The sequence below is a fragment of the Bicyclus anynana genome, chromosome 17 (genome assembly GCF_947172395.1).
Source record: "Bicyclus anynana chromosome 17, ilBicAnyn1.1, whole genome shotgun sequence".
Lineage (NCBI taxonomy): Eukaryota > Metazoa > Arthropoda > Insecta > Lepidoptera > Nymphalidae > Bicyclus > Bicyclus anynana.
In genome coordinates, this window is record NC_069099.1 from 7,156,254 (window position 1) to 7,173,356 (window position 17,103).

At 36.0% G+C, this 17,103-nt stretch overlaps 1 protein-coding gene across 1 annotated transcript; it reads right to left on the bottom strand.

Annotated features, from left to right (window-relative positions):
- Positions 1-39: 39 nt before the first annotated feature.
- On the bottom strand, positions 40-16,575 carry LOC112054171 (alpha-tocopherol transfer protein-like). The gene is made up of 7 exons (XM_052886632.1): positions 16,418-16,575; positions 11,073-11,151; positions 7,250-7,409; positions 4,733-4,976; positions 4,254-4,364; positions 2,917-3,050; positions 40-1,122 (listed from the first exon to the last, which is right to left on the bottom strand). The coding sequence occupies exons 2-7, from the start codon at positions 11,149-11,151 to the stop codon at positions 1,014-1,016; spliced, it is 837 nt and encodes a 278-aa protein (XP_052742592.1). The 5' UTR covers positions 16,418-16,575; the 3' UTR covers positions 40-1,013.
- Positions 16,576-17,103: the final 528 nt, after the last annotated feature.

A 17,103-nucleotide genomic window follows, 5' to 3' on the forward strand; every position in this document is an offset into this window, starting at 1 on the left:
AACAGGTAGGTATAACAGGTTTGGATTGAAATGCTAAAATGCACTTTAATATAAATTTATTGATAACTAAGTTACATAACAACATTATGTGTGGGTACCTACCTATATCACTCCAATAATTCATACTTATAAATACAGTTACCATTATAAATATTTAACTTAATTAAAAGTAATGTAGTAATTTCACCTTTTTATCACATTTAATTATTTTTATCTCGTACTAGCTCACGCCGCGCGGTTTTACCCGCGTGGTTCCCGTTCCCGTAGGAATACGGGGATAGTTTATAACCTAAAGCCTTCCTTAATGGGCTATCTTACACTGAAATAATTTTTCAAATCGGATCAGTAGTTCCTGAGATTAGCGCGTTCAACCAAACAAACAATCAAACTCTTCAGCTTTATAATGTAAGTATAGATTATGTACAATCTCAAAATTTAATTCACAGCAAAAATTTGGGTAGTTATAAAAAAAAACATTTTTGATCATGCCATTATAGCTAGCTATATTTTTTTGTTTTTAAAGAATGTTTTACTATATCTTTTTTAAATATGATCAATTGAAACCTATATTCCCGTTCCCCTCCAACTAGTCTGTATTAGGAGTGGGTACGACAATAGACCAACGGGGCGGGGATCGAACCAGCACACCTCGGTGATGAGTCCGAACGCTCTTACCTTAGATCTATAATAATTATTATATTATACGATACGATATCTAAATTATACGATTTAACGCGTTTATAAAAACCGATCTTTTCTATAAAATCGATTTTTCATTCTTGTAATCGTTAACGTCGTTTTAATATACTGAGGAAAATATTAAAAAAATACGTTTTAGACTTGGACGGCTGGTTGGACCCTTGAAACCTGCTATATTCCAAAGCCACTACAATTCAGACTCTACAATTGGCTATTGTACTTACCTATATAACTATCTTTCATCGGGGTCTAACCCGTTATATGCCAATAGCCTATATTGGCATATAACGGGTTTGGCAAAAGTAAAAAATAAATCAGTCTATGGCCAGTGTCCTAAAAGATCCGCTCATCGTATTGTCGCCGTTCACTTTAGACTTCTTCTTCAAGTCGGCTTTCCACAAGTTTTCGTTCAGGTAAATTTTTCTGCATCAAAAGACATAAAAGTTAACACATACGTGGAATGCCCTTGCGGCTTCTGTATTTCCTAACATTGTGCACCTTTGTGCACATTTGTGCACCTTCTAGGCAAGAGTGAATAGGAATTTTCAAGGCCGCTTTTCTTCAGACCTGGACATCAGTTGCTTTTCACCAGGCATGATTTTAATCAAGCGCAAGTATATTAGGTTAGGTTTTGAAACCTACCTGTTGGAATATGAAAATATCCCCCTATTACATTATGTAATATGGTTTCTGTTCCTGAGATCCCTAGGTCAACTTTTCTTCTAAGAAATTCTCAGTTGTGAGAAGTTGGTGGAGTTACACCCTGTGCTTCAGAGACCACTTTAAGTCGTCGGTCTCGGATATTATATTAACTCATTCACCTTTTTATCTTTCTCTTTTTTTAGTATTGTGTCAGATAAAGAGAGAAAGAAATGAATTCAAAACTCGCACCAGCGAGTTTTACAATACATCGTTACAGAATTAGCACTCCTGATATTGATAGTATTAGAGAGTGAAACATCCTTACCTCACCAACTCGCATTCGTATTCGGATTGGAGCAGCGGTGATTTCAAATCTATAAGGAAGAAGACCTGGCCGGTCTTCATCATTTTTCATCACCATTAGAAGTGGGATATTGGACTACTAAGGCTAATGGCAGCAAAAATAATAATATTTGGCTCCCGACGATGACCAATCTCTTCTTGAGATTAACCATATAAGCAGGAGATACACAAGTACAGAAGATAGTGCACAAGCCCAGGTGCACTCTCTATTCCCTCACTTTAATAATCCGATGGGACGGCAGACCGACACGACCGGTGAGAGATCAGGCGCAGGACCGACGACTTTACGTGCTATCCGAGGCACAGGGGTGTACTAACACCGCCCACTGTACAACTCCAAGTGGCTATTAGGATATAACTTGTAAGAAAAATTTCAATAACGTATATTTTTTGTTGATCTCATCCAGGATTCGAACTCTGGACCTCATTTTTCGTAGCCGAACCAGCCTACCACTGGACCAACACAAGCAAAAATAAACCAAGTAGTAACGTATACGTCAAACCTTTAGTCCGCTTTGACGCTGCTTGCTAAAGATTCCTGGGATATGTATTTGTTTTTCAGCAATATGCCTTGTGTGCAGAACAAAATTGGTGCATTTACCACTATACTAAGACAGATAAGTAGACAGGTTTTTTTTATTATTAGGAATAAGCTCGCGCTAAAACCACGATCCCGATGGTAAGTGTAGAATTGGCCTAAGGTGTAACGCGCTTGCCTAGAAGATGCATATTCAGTTATTCACTCTCTTATTAAAGATGCCCAGGCTGTAAAAGTTGGGAAATACCGACTTCGGCAGACAGTTCCATACCCTAGCCTACCCCAGCCAGGCCATAAGAAACGAAGAAGCAAATCGCATTGTATGAGTCCTAGGGATGTCAATGGCATAGAAATGGAAACCTACTTGGTGCCTTGCAGTGCGATGGTAAAAAGGTGACGGTGGTACGAGCTCAAATAGCTCCTATGCACACTCTCCGAAATATATTTAGTAAGAAACCGAGAGACTAGCAACCTTCCTGAAATTAAAAAAAAGGGCATAGTCTTCGCCTAATAGTCTCCTGGTTCGAGATCTACAGCGTCCAAAGCAGCCAACTGATACATAGCAGAGCCATCAAAAAAGTGACTGCAATACTCCATACACTATCAGACTTGAGCTTGATATAGTGTTAGCAATTAGTGTGGCGTGAATTACTGCTAATTAAGGACAGTTTTACCTTCTTTCAATGATTGCCTTATTCCATTCCTTGTTTTGTTCAACGATACTTTGCGCTTCACCGCCGTACTCCGTCGGCAGACATTTACGATCTATAATAGTGTATAAGCTCTCGTGGTCTGGAAAGAAGTGAATCTGAAAAAAAAAAAATTCAATGTATAACAAACAAGTTGTTAGTTAACAGTAAGTGGATACTTCTGGAATAAAAAGGGTGTAATTTACTGAATCTATTTTATTTGTAAATTAGCGGACACTCGCGACTTCGTCCGCCTTTAATAAAACTCTTTAATCCAGCCCTTACAGTAGCATTGCTGTAAAAATGGAGTAACTTTTCCCGTTTTCACACAGTTTCCCTTCATTGCTCTGTTCTTGTTGATCGTAGCATGATGAAAAGTATACTATAACCTGCCCAGGAGTATGAAGAATAGTTGTATAAGTTTCGTTAAAATCCGTCGAGTACTTTTTGTTTCTATAGCGAACATATAGACAGACAGACAGACAAAAATTTTACTAATTGCATTTTTGGCATCAATATCGATCACTAATCACCCCCTGCTAGTTATTTTGGAAATATATTTCATGTACAGAATTGACCTCTCTACAGATTTATTATAAGTATAGATTAGCGGACGCTGGCGACTTCGTCCGACAGAAAATCGGCGTAGACTTTCTTTGTACATGACATTTCTGAAGTGATAACTTCTTATGAGAGAGCAAACCACATCGTACGAAGTCATCGTAGTACGAAGAGCCGATGGACGTTGGGGTCCCAAAGTGCTGGAATGGCGACCCCGCACTAGTAAGCGCAGTGTTGGCCGACTCCCCACCAGGTGGACTGACGACATCAAGCGAGTCGCAGGTATTCGCTGGATGCAGATGGCTCAGTATCGTGATGTTTGGAAGTCCCTACAAAAGGTCTATGTCCTGCAGTGGACGGCTGACATGATGATGATGATGATGAAACCACATCGTAACGTAACGCGTCGATGATGGCCTGCATGACGTGTCCGTCTAAGACACCTTGGCATTATCGTCTGGCATAGTCCAGTACAAAAATCCAAAGGTCATCCACGCGTCAACGCCAACGTAACGCGTTACGGCGCCACACTGTCTGGCTTCCCTTTCACGCATACGGCAGCAGGTTTAAGTTATCACATCTGTCGAGCGTCCCGAGACGTAATACAAGATACTCGTAGAATGGACAGAATGGAAAAAATATTGTATTGATGTCTCGAAAAAATATATTTTTTTTTCTTCAATCTAGGAGAACGCTAATGAATATATTAAAAAGTGTCAACTAGCTTATTAGACGGTAGCAGGCAAGTTAAATGTACGTACAATATCACAGATTTCCGCTGGCAATGCCGGCTTGATAAGAGCATAGAACTTGTCGTAGAAGTATGGTGCGTTGATAGCAAATATTTTCTTCACTCGTATAGGCATGCCTTCCTGCAAACAAATTCAAAAACAAAACAATAAATTTAAAAATAAAACAAAATATTTTTTTTGTACTTTTAGATGATCTTTTGAAAGATAGCTTATATATACTTAATTTTGTAAGGCCGTATAAGAATCTTATTCTATATGACATATATTATGGTTTTATACGAGACCTTTGCTGCCAATCAAACGTCCGTAGGTCTAAGATATGTATACCACTACATATCACGAGATGGAATATAGACAAATGCCGACCAATAGCGCATTAATCGAAAACATCTTTCTCTCTCTCTCTTTCGTCCCATCACAACAGAAGAGAGAGTGATACACACAAATACTAACAGGGAAGAATGAAATAGCTTTTAAAAATAGTTTACCAGCAAAAACATGATGTAATCCCTTAAATACATGAAGTTTATCTTTGACATCATCTTTAGGTTATAATCCGACATATCAAGGATGATGTAGTGGCCATCGGCTAGGAATGGTCTCCGTATCCAGTACTCGCCCTGCAACGTGTGGGTTCGCAAAAAATCATAGAACACGAACTTTTCCATGTTGGGATCAGTGAATTTTTGAATCAGGATCTCGCTTTCGCCCCATTTATACGTTGATACCATCCTGTAAAATGAGAGAAACTATATTTATTAATAAAATTCAGTTTTTCATAAGTCCCGCGGCAACCGTGGATATGTCGGGAAATAGAACGTATTCTATATGTTGCACAATATCCTCCTCTATCTTCTAATGGAAATCTTCACTTTAAAACAAACTAACGGACGCCCGCGACTTCGTCCGCGTGGAATTTAGTTTTTCACAAATACCTCGGGAACCACGGATTTTTCTGGGACAAAAAGTAGCCTATGTGTTAATCCAGGCTATAATATATCCTATTACCTAATTTCAGCTAATTCGGTTCAGTAGTCGAGGCGTGAAAGAGTAACAAACATTCATATCATTAAAATCGTCAGTTTTCGCAAATTCCGGGAAACCATGGATTTTTTTGGGATAAAATGTAGCCTATGTGTCAATCCAGAGTAAAATCTATTTCCATTCCAAGTTTCAGCCAAATCACTTCAGTAGTAGCGGCGTTAAAGAGTAACAAACATCCAAACATACATCCAAATATCCATACAAACTTTCGCGTTTATAATATTAGTAGGATTGTAGAATAAGTCTCTGAATCAATTATTTTAAAATACTTAAATACCACAAAAACACCACTTTGTGAAGATGTATTATATAAGATACGTTTTATATTTCTGTAACTCCAAGCCTTTTTAATAGCTATTTTAAAAGTGGTGTTTTTGTCATGTTTAATTTTTCCGTCCAAAACAACATCTCCGTTCGATGTAAAAATTATACTTAATAATAGGTACAAAGTTTGCAACCATGTAATTTTTAGACATGTGGCAAATCGATTCTCCTTCTACAAACGCCAACGCTTCGAAAACTAAAAAAGTGTATGGGAATGACAGATCCGATCGATAACTTGATCACGTAACCTGTCGATAGCACAGGCACAGTATACATATCTAATGGGGTTGATGACTAGGTTTTAATATATTGATTTTTATGATACATTCGGGTAAATATATTAACTAATTATATTTATAAATAAAAAGCAAAGATTGTCTGGATATTTGCAAAATAAATAAGATTATAAATTTTTTTTATTGTAATTAGATGAAAATTCATACAGTTTTAGCTTCCTTACATTAAATGTGACATTTTTCAATAAATGAGCTATAAACATAAACGCACAAATAACAAAGATATTAGTAATTTTGTTTGAACGCCCATACAAACCTAACGATCAGCGAGCCAACGACGTCACTAAATCGTGCCATTTTGTATGGAGCATTTTTCAGGGATCCGCGGCAGCGCCGCAAATCTGACTCTTTAAATCCCTGTAGCTCCGAAAGTAATGATCGCAGATACCCTGTTACTTTTACAAAATTGCTTTACTATTAGTATACTCTTAACTTATATACAATTTATAAAACTGTCATCATCCCTATTGGTCATTCCATACATTTTCTAATTTCAGAAGTGTTTGCGTAGTAGAAAGAGAATTGACGTGCCATATGTCTTTAGCCCTTGGTTAGTCGCTATCAACGAAGCCTGTCAAAAAATTGCCTGAAGTAAAATTAATTCATGACATACCTATTACAGGTACAACAGATAGGTACCTAAGTAAGGCTCGATAAAATACATAATTATTATGAATATAAATTTTTAACCGTGAATACTTTCAAATAAATAATAAATAAATGGTTTAATTTGTTAAAATTTGTCAAGGTTTTTATTGTTTTAATAATCTACACACGAACGAGGGTGTGCATTAGAGAAAAGTAATACAACAAAAAACAAATAACTTTTTCTCCGAAACTTCTAAAATTTAGATTGTAGTTTTCACTGACTTTTAATTTAAACAGCGTACAACATACATGAATAATATGCCTAACGTTTTTGAAATCAGTCATTTTTTTGAAGAAATGTCTGAAAAACCAGATCACCTCTATTACACAAAAAAGTATCTTGGAATTTTTAACATTAACGCGGAAAAATGATGAAAAACTTTTTAAAGCTATCTCAATGGATTAGGCGTGAAAGACTTACAAACAGACTGACATTCGCACCATTTATAATCATCATCATCATCATCATCATCATCATCATGTCAGCCGATGGACGTCCACTGCAGGACATAGGCCTTTTGTAGGGACTTCCAAACATCACGATACTGAGCCACCTGCGTCCAGCGAATCCCTGCGACTCGCTTGTTGTCGTCAGTCCACCTGGTGGGGGGTCGACCAACACTGCGCTTTGTAGTGCGGGTGGTTTATACTTTTGTGTGCCATTTATAATATTAGTTAGGATTTAATACATACGTAATAGAAAAGGCTGTCTTCATATGAGGCGATATAGGGTCTCTGTTGGTATAGACCTCAACCATCTGACTACGACTGGTGCAGAAGCGGTCGATACATTTCTTGGTCTTCTCCAAACTGTAGTAACAGCTGTGAAGGAACTTTATTATGAGGTCATCATCTGAAAATAAATTAATTTAATATGAATTAATTCAACTTTTTGTTTTATGGGTGTCAAAAATGGCGTGCATTTTACTTTAAAAAAATGTAATGCCTACCATCAAAACCAATAACAGATTGTTTAAAAGTGGGGCAGGGGTTACTACAGATCAGTCATTTGGGGATAACTGCTATGAATTAGTTTGACTTCGTCATTTTATTCATTTAGGTGATAGCACAGTGGATATGACGTCTGCCTCCAATCCCGAAGGGTGTGGGTTCGAATCCGGTCAGGGGCATTCGCCTCCAACTTTCGAGTTGGAGGCGAATGCCCCGAAGCATTTTAAGAAATTAAATATCTTGTGTCTCAAACGGTAAAGGAAAAAACATCGTGAGGAAACCTGCATACCAGAGAAATTTCTTCATTCTCTGCGTGTGTGAAGTCTGCCAATCCGCATTGGGTCAGCGTGGTGGACTATTGGCCTAACCCCTCTCATTCTGAGAGGAGACTCCAGCTCAGCAGTGAGCCGAATATAGGTTGATAATGTTGATGATGATGAAGATGTTCAGATAAACAGCGACCGACGGTCTATCGTGCTCACCACTACCATTTTCCCAACTCCGGGCTGACAACTAAAACTTTCTTACTAGTAAGAAAAACTCAATATACAACACAGGATTTGAGCCCAGGACCTCGAAATTCGTAAACATATAGCTACATAGTCGATCTCTTTACGTTGTAATATTTGTGTTTTTTTTATTTATATGTCAACATTATTCATTTCCGCGCTCTTAAATAATAGGGATGATGACAGTTTTTTAAATTGTATATAAATTAAAAGTATACTAATAGTAAAGCAATTTTGTAAAAGGAACAGGGTATCTGCGATCATTACTTTCGGAGCTACAGGGATTTAAAGAGTCAGATTTGCGGCGCTGCCGCGGATCCCTGAAAAACGCCCCATACAAAATGGCTCGGAATAATGACGTCATAGGCAATGTAATGATCGTTAGATTTGTATGCGTGTTCAAACAAAATTATTAATATCTTTGTTATTTGTGCGTTTATGCTTATAGTTCATATATTAAAAAATGTCACATTTAATGTAAGGAAGCTAAAACTGTATAAATTTTCATCTAATTCCGATAAAATATTTTTAATAGTTTTTGAAATTTTATAATCTCATTTATTTTGCAAATATCCAGACAATCTTTGCTTTTTATGTATAAATTAGTTAACATTGACCCTATTTACCCGAATGTATCATAAAAATCAATATATTCAAACCTAGTCATCATCCCCATTATTGTTACGAGTATAACGACTGACAATGACAAAATGAGAATAGTATAGTGGATGGCAATGAAATCAGTAGTAATAACTATAATAGTAACCAGACGTATATCCACTATTGTTACAATGTATGAAATTGGTTTAGTAAAGGAGTTAATTACTTAAATACTACGGGTAATTTATACTTACCCGCTGAAATTACTGTACCTATATTAAACTAATAACACTATAAATTTTTATTAATTATAATTACTGTGGTTGCTTGCAAAAAGTGTTGCAAAAACTCAGATGAATCTGCAATAAAAATAGAATTCAAAGTAGGTACGTAAATTTTATAAATTTATTAATTAATGTTTAAAATTATTCTTGCCACAATATGATTATCGTCGTCATCAACCCATATTCGGCTCACTGCTGAGCTCGAGTGTCCTCTCAGAAAAAGAGGGATAAGGCCAATAGTCCACCACGCTGGCAAAATGCGAATTGGCAGACTTCACACACGCAGAATTAAGATAATTCTCTGGTATGCAGGTTTCCTCACGATGTTTTCCTTCACCGATTGAGACACGTGATATTTAATTTCTTAAAATGCACACAACTGAAAAGTCGAAGGTGCATGCCCCGGGCCGGATTCGAACCCACACCCTCCGGAATCGGAGGCAGAGGTCATATCCACTGGGCTATCACGGCTCTTAGTATGATTATACCTACATAAATATAGTAAACCACGAGAGTTATCCGTACAGCTCTTTCACACGGCAGTCCAGCCCCTGTAGCCGAGTGGCACGTCGATTCTCTTTCTACGATCGCAAACGCTTCGAAAACTAGAAAAATGTATGGGAATGACAGATCTTGATCACGTGACCCGTCATTCAACATCGATAACAAACGTCATCCCTATACACACATTTGCCATCAAAATTGAACCCTGCAGAAAACTGGACTGCCGTGTGGAAGGATGTTAGTATAGGGTTTGATTCCCGTGCGAATGTGAATGTGCGAGACCTTTTTTATTATGGAAAAAAGGAACAAAAAGTCAAGTGTTCTTACAGTGACTGCTTCTTGTCGTTCATGAAATCCGAAAGTAAGTTAATTCACTCATTATCAACCCATAGTCGGCTCACTGGTGAGCTCGAGTCTCCTCTCAGAATAAGAGGGGTTAGGCCAATAGTCCATCGCGCTGACCCAATGCGGATTGGCTGACTTCTCACCCGAGAAGTAACTAACTTCTTTCACCAATAAAAATCTACATTAGGGTTTATTTTATTCTAATATTCAAACGAAATACGCGAAACCGAGGGGCATTCGCTAGTTTTTAAGTAAAATAAATGCTGTACGTATATCATTATCAACCCATATTCAGCTCACTGCTGAGCTCGAGTCTCCTTTCAGAATGAGAGGGGTATGCAGGTTTCCTCACGATGTCTTTACTTCACCGTTTGAACTTTGTGTTACGTGATATTTAATTTCTTAAAATGCACACAACTGAAAAGTTGGAGGTGCATGCCTCGGACCGGATTCGAACCCACACCCCTCCGGAATTAGAGGCAGGGGTCATATCTACTGGGCTATCACGGCTCTCCCACTGGTGTTGTACGTATAAGACTTTTTAATTAGTTTACTACAACTTCCACACCACTTAGCGCAAATACAGAGCCTCAATAGCTCAACAGCTCAACGGTAAAGCGATGTCATCATCGAGGGTTGGTGGTTCGATTCCCGCCCCTTTGGAGTTTATGCTAGTGTCGTACCCACTCCTAACAACACGGTTTTTCACGACTAGTTGGAGGACAATGGAATATTGGTCATATTTAAAAGGTATGGCAAATATTCTTTAAAAAACCTTGCTTTATTTATTTCGACTTAAAAATAAAAAAATAAGCTATCAAGTGGAGGTCATTGCTTGGAGTAATAAAATAAGGAAGTGGAACAAAAATATAAAAAAAACAACAAAAAACGTTATGTAAGGAAAAGTTATAAATAGAAGCAGGCTTTACTTTAGTTACTTGTCCAAAAATGCGAATAACTCAAGCGACAATAGCACATAGATCCGATAAAAAAGCAGTACGTAATAAATACTTAAGAAAGTACCTAAGTACTTTGGACTCCGAAAATAGTACTAGTATAGCTTGGCAAATTCGTTTGTAACACTTCCGATGGTCCACAGGGGGCGAGAGGAGTGTAGCGATGCCCCGCGCGCACGACTTCATACCCGCGCAGTCCTTCTCTCCGCCACGCGCGCACGACTTCACTCTCGCGTAGTCCTTCCCCTTCCCGTCGCCCGCATATCATGAGAGTGTCATCAAAGAGCTTGCCAAGTACCTGATACTGATACTGGCACCTAATGTTTACCTAACTAAAAAAGGAAATAGGCACGTTTGTGTAACTTACCAAAATCGGTAGGTAGATGAGGTTCCTTTGCCATCCATTCTTTTATGTAAGCGACGTCCTTATTTGTATCTTGAGGCATCTTGAAAAAAAATTGAATTTATTTCAATAATAAAATAGATAAGTTGACCCTTTACTTTATAAATTTAAGAAACCATGTTGAAAAGGATCCAAGTTTTTAAACACCTAGTGATTTACAAGGCGATAATGAAGTTTTTGCAACCGGATGGATCCTGTGAGATGTTTAAAATTCATTTGTTTATTAAAAGTAGACCCACTCTACAAAAAACTTCGTAACGTCAAGTTTAGGCCCTACACATCACTAGTTGTTAAAAGGCTGCAGACTTTTATGTGATCACGTTGAACCCGAGGAAAAAAGATTGCTCTTTTCCCTTCTGTAATTTCACTTTTACACAAAAGTGAAAAAAAATCCTTTAAAATAGGCAGTTTTTTTACGTTTTATAAGCATAAGATTAAGTAAGACTGATTACATTTTACTAATTTTTACTTTCACACGTAAGGGGCCCCCGCTCTAAGTTAACGAAAGCAGGGCTACGTTCGTATGTTAAGGTTAATGTAAGAAAATTATAGAAAATGATTTCCCATTTATACACATCTGCTTCCATGTATGTAACAAAGTATCTATAAGAAGTAAAAAAAAGTGTGAAATAATAACCCTGCGTTACCAAAAGTCGCCGCGCCCGCGTTGAATTCTTTTATCCACGTTGTAACTAACCACAAACACAAAGCCTTATTAAAAAATATTAGAACTATAATATGTACTAATATTTTACAATATTATTTGTGACCTAAACTATCAAAAGTAAAAAAAAATATTTCGGAATATTTGAATTCAGAAACATTAAAATAGATAAAAAATAATGGACGTTACTGTTAAGTGATTTTTTTTTGCAATATATTTTCAACAATGATTTATTTACCTAATAACCATAGGTTACTCAACTTTTGCTTTATAATGAATCACGTTTTAAGTTATTATAAACTCAGTTTTAGTCGAACATAAAATGAATGCTGGAATCAAAACAACGCAATTAGCAATGAAAAATGCAGCAATTTATGTGAACCAAAAAAAAACGTCCCACGGTTTGATCGCTGCAAATGCTCATTATGTAGATAATTTGAGAAGATAAAAATAAATGATTTATTGTCGTTTTATTTATATTTAATTAACAAAGCATATGTTTATATTTTTCTAATTAATGTCATATTTTTTTAAATAATAATAATCAAAGTTTTTGATTGGTTTAATTTCAATTTGAACTGCATAATCAAGATCCATTATAAAATGCACCATTAAAAAAATATTATCAACTGTAAATTCTAATTATTTTTGATGAATTTTATTACATCACACTTCACACTATTATTGTACTTTACGCTGCGGCTACTGAAGCGAGTTGGCTGAAATTTGGAATAGAAACAGATACTCTGGATTAACACATAGGCTACTTTTCATCCCCGAAAATTCATGGTTCCCCCGTGGAATGGAATTGTGAAAATTCCATTTATTATAGTTCCGCTAGTTTATTATAAAATAAAAGATTTTTCGTCATTTACAATTTACAATGGTTGTACCTACTAAGTATTTTTAGTTATAGGTTTTTTTTTATTAATTTAATATAACATTTTCATAATTAATACTGCACTATACGTATTTTTTATAATTAATTAATTGACGCTGCCATTGCCACGTTTTAAATGTTCATAACAATAAAATCATAAGGTGATTATATTTTTTCCTTTCATTCTTAATTATAATTCTCGTACACTCAAGGAAAACCAGCTGAGTTAAGTCAATCGTGCTTTTGTTTATGCCTTTATTTGCTCTGATTATATTATAATTATTTTTATATCCAAATATGCAAGATAATTACATAATACTTATTCTGTGGACTAACAAGCGTACAAAACATGTGTGGACTAACAAATGTACAATTCTGGCACTTGAAAAATTAGGCCGAAACGATATCCTCACGAAGTTTTACTACCATGGAAATAGCATATATATTATTATTACCCGGCAAGTTGGATTCGGAAAACTTCGCGAAAACTTTTCGTCCGAAATTCCTCAGTGCCTGAAGACAAAAGTCTTCGAACAGTGTGTGTTGCCAGTGATGACAACATATAGTTCTGCGACTTGGTCGCTAACTATGGGCATCATAAGAAGTCTCAGGCTCAAACAGCGGGTGATGGAACGAGCTATGCTAGGAGTACCTATCTTTGCGTGATCGAATGAGAAATGATGATCCGCAGAAGAATCAAAGTCACAGGCACAGCCCAACGTGTCGCGAAACTGAAGTGGCAATGGGCGGGACACATAGTTTGAAGAGCCGATGTACGTTGGGGTCCCACGGTGCTGGAATGGCGACCCCGTAATAGAAAGCGCAGTGTTGGTCGAGCCCCCACCAGGTGGACTTACGACATTAAGCGAGTCGCAGGGAATCGCTGGATGCAGGCGACTCAGGGTCGTTATGGTTTGGAAGTCCCAACAAAAAGCCTATGTCCTGCAGTGGACGTCCATCGGCTGATATGATGATGATGATGATATAGAGGGTGGTTGGTGGAAATATGTAGAATATAGTGGCATTAATCATAATCATAGTTTTTTTTATTTTTTTTTTATTATTATACAAAATACATACATATTTAAAATAAACCTAACCATGATGCAACACAAACCACAGTTTGTTTTACTGTGCACTGGCTATTATTACTTAGTTTGAAGAATGTAATTTTATAATTCACTAGCCGACGTCCAGCGGTTTCACTCGTGTATTTCCCGTTTCTGTGATAATATGAAGATAAAATATAGCTTATCACACTCATTAATAACGTGGACTTTAAAGAATTTTTAAAACCAGTTTAGTAGATCCAGAGATTACTCCCTACAATAGGTACTACAAACTTTACCTCTTATTAATATTAGTGAATATTCAAAAAAGGGAAATTCTAAAAATACTCTCAAAATGTAAATTCGATAGAAATCATTTCGATGTAACTGATTTAATTCAAATGTTCAAATAACTTTCGAAGTGTCTATCTTACTAATCTGAGCTACAATTATATTCTTCAGTAATGAAATTGTTTTTATAATATTGTAAGGTGACATTAAAGCATGGATTTTATGGTTTGTTTACCTTTTGTTTCAATTCTCAAGCGATTTTAAACTATAGAGTATTATTTATTACTTTTGTTTCAATGTAGGTAATTTATTCCGATTGTTAACTTATCGTGTTGTGCGCACATTGAAAATCTTTTGTTATTTTCCACTACTCTGTTGGATTAATTTAAATTGCGAAAGAAACATGATCGTTACCGATAAACTAATTATTGTTTCATCACACATAATAATTATCGCCTTGCTGATGCTCATTAGTCACAACTCTCAGTAGCTCCAATGCCAAGAGGATCTAGGTTCGATCCCGCTGGACTATTTGTCGTATTACACTTTCTTTCGTTTTTCGCTTAGTTGGTGGAGAAAAAGAATAATGACTATTTTTAAAATCATTACCATTATTAGTTTATTCTAACTAATATTGGGCTAGGCTTCCCTTCTTATAGGACATGGAATATGGAGCTTATACACACCACACTGCTCCATTGCGGGTTGGCGGGCTTAGTGTGATAATGTTGATCACAATCGTCAATGGTGTGTTGAAAGCGCAGTATTCTCGGGGCTCGAACCTGTAACCTCGTGAGCCGAAGGCAGTTGGCCCAAAGAGGCATATGATAATACGATAATGAGGCATATATCAATACTGGCGGACGCCCGTGACTTCATCCACCCTTAGACCCCCTTAATCCGGCCCTGTCGCAAATTCTGTTCTTAACGTACGTCTACTAACTATAAACTACCTCCCTGTCAAATTATAACTTAGTGCGTCAAGCGGTTTTCGATGTTTCGTGATGACCTTTAGATTTTATAAATATAGATACATGTCTGTATTTTTTTCTTTAAGTCAATAGATAGACACAAATAAAAGGTACCCCCCAAGTATTCAAATTGGTTTAAATACCCATCTATTATAAATTCAAATTACAAAGTAACTTATTTAAATTATTATAAAATAAAACTGGTTGAACTCACGTCATTTAAAACAAGCTTTTTATGGAAACCTACCTTGTAAAAAAATTAGGCTTTAGTAAATATATATCTAACCACACTACTTGATAATAGATAACATATTTTACAAAATCTAGGTTCCTTTAAAGATTGTTTTTTTACGTTTTAAGAGTATTTATTTATTAGTTATATTTATTATTTAAATGCCCCACACTGGCAAAACCCAGTAAATTGATTTGTTACTGTCTGAATAAGACTTACATAATAGGCGTAAATAATAAACTATTTACTCTGTTTTCTCGAACATTGAGCATGAATATTAATTACAGATAATAATAAATTAAATTATTCAAGATAATAAATTTTTAACTTATCAACTAAAATGAGTAGTTGTAGATGCAGAAGAATATACCTAAAAGATTTTATGGCACAGAAAACTTAATATGTAGAAGTATGCAAGCACCTACTACCCGTCTACGTTACATTTTAGTTGCATATCATGTTTTTGCACGATACTGAGCCGCCTGCATCCAGCGAATCCCTGCGACCAGTATCGTGAATCAGCGGCTCAGTATCGTGATGTTTGGAAGTCCCTACAAAAGGCCTATGTCCTGCAGTGGACGTCCATCGGCTGATATGATGATGATGATGATGATGATGATGATGATCATGTTTTTGCATAGATGCGTAAAATTATTTTAGTAGTCGTAATAAAAGGATAATAATTATGGATTAATAATGATGTTCGTTTGATTTCGGATTTTATTATGGAGTCCTATACTAATTTATTTCTTAACTATAGCGGACGCCCGCGACTTCGTCCGCGTGAAATTTAGTTTTTCACAAATCCCGCGGGAAACATTAATTTTTCCGGGATGAAAAGTAAGTAGCCTATGTGTTGAACCAGAGTAAAATTTATTTCCATTCCAAATTTCAGCCAAATCGGTTCAGTAGTTGCGGCGTTAAAGAGTAACAAATATCCAAAAAAACATCCGTACTAACTTTCGCGTTTCTATTATTATTAGGATTAAAAAAAAAATAAGAAATAAATAAGTATGATTGGAGTAAGAATTAACACAAGAGTAACTCAGTAACTAAACTTAACGAACAAACCGAAATCTAAAAATAGTTTGCTTATTTATTTATTTGCACCCAACATCCAGTAATAGCCTTAAAAGTTAGTTGAAAATGCACTATTTTAATCAACTTTTAACAAATAAAGGTAGGAATAAAATATAAATAATCTCAGGCGAAAATTACTTACCGTGTATTTTGTTAATTCTGATTAATCAATAAACTGTTCCAAAACACCAGTCTTATATTTAAACACTTAATTAATTTTTAATTACAACTGCAATATCAAACGTAGGTGCGGCGATGTAGGAACAGATGCTCGGAATGAGGTATGAGAAGAAAAATTATATAGGTTGTGCGGTATGTTTGAGCAAAGAGTGAATAAAGGTGAACGCACATACTCGTAGTCGTAAATGATTCATACCGCACGCGCATGTAATTTTAAGAGTGTGCAATATGTAATTTGGTGGTTACAAATGGTTCTGGATCTCAAATTCTGGAAAAGTTAGGAGCCCTGATATTTGGGTAAATGATATTTCAAAGTGTTAGCTTCGTTATGACTATACAAAATACACAATTTGTAAAACTTTTCTCGATAGTTTATTTTTTTGAAAAATACATGTTTTGCTCACATTTTGCTTTCAATCTCAGGAAAAGCAAACTTATTTTCTTAATTTTTTGTTTTGTATAGAAAATTAGGTATATATCTTGAACATGGCCATTTTGTTTTTCGTTATGTTGTTTAATTTACTTGCAATTAGGTAAAAATGGTTTTGGCGTTCACGTCATAAAATTTGCGTCGCGCGTCAATCGCTCCGTGCTTTTCACTCACGTGAAAGTCATAATTCGGCGTCTCGTTTGCGCTTCGAATTTTAT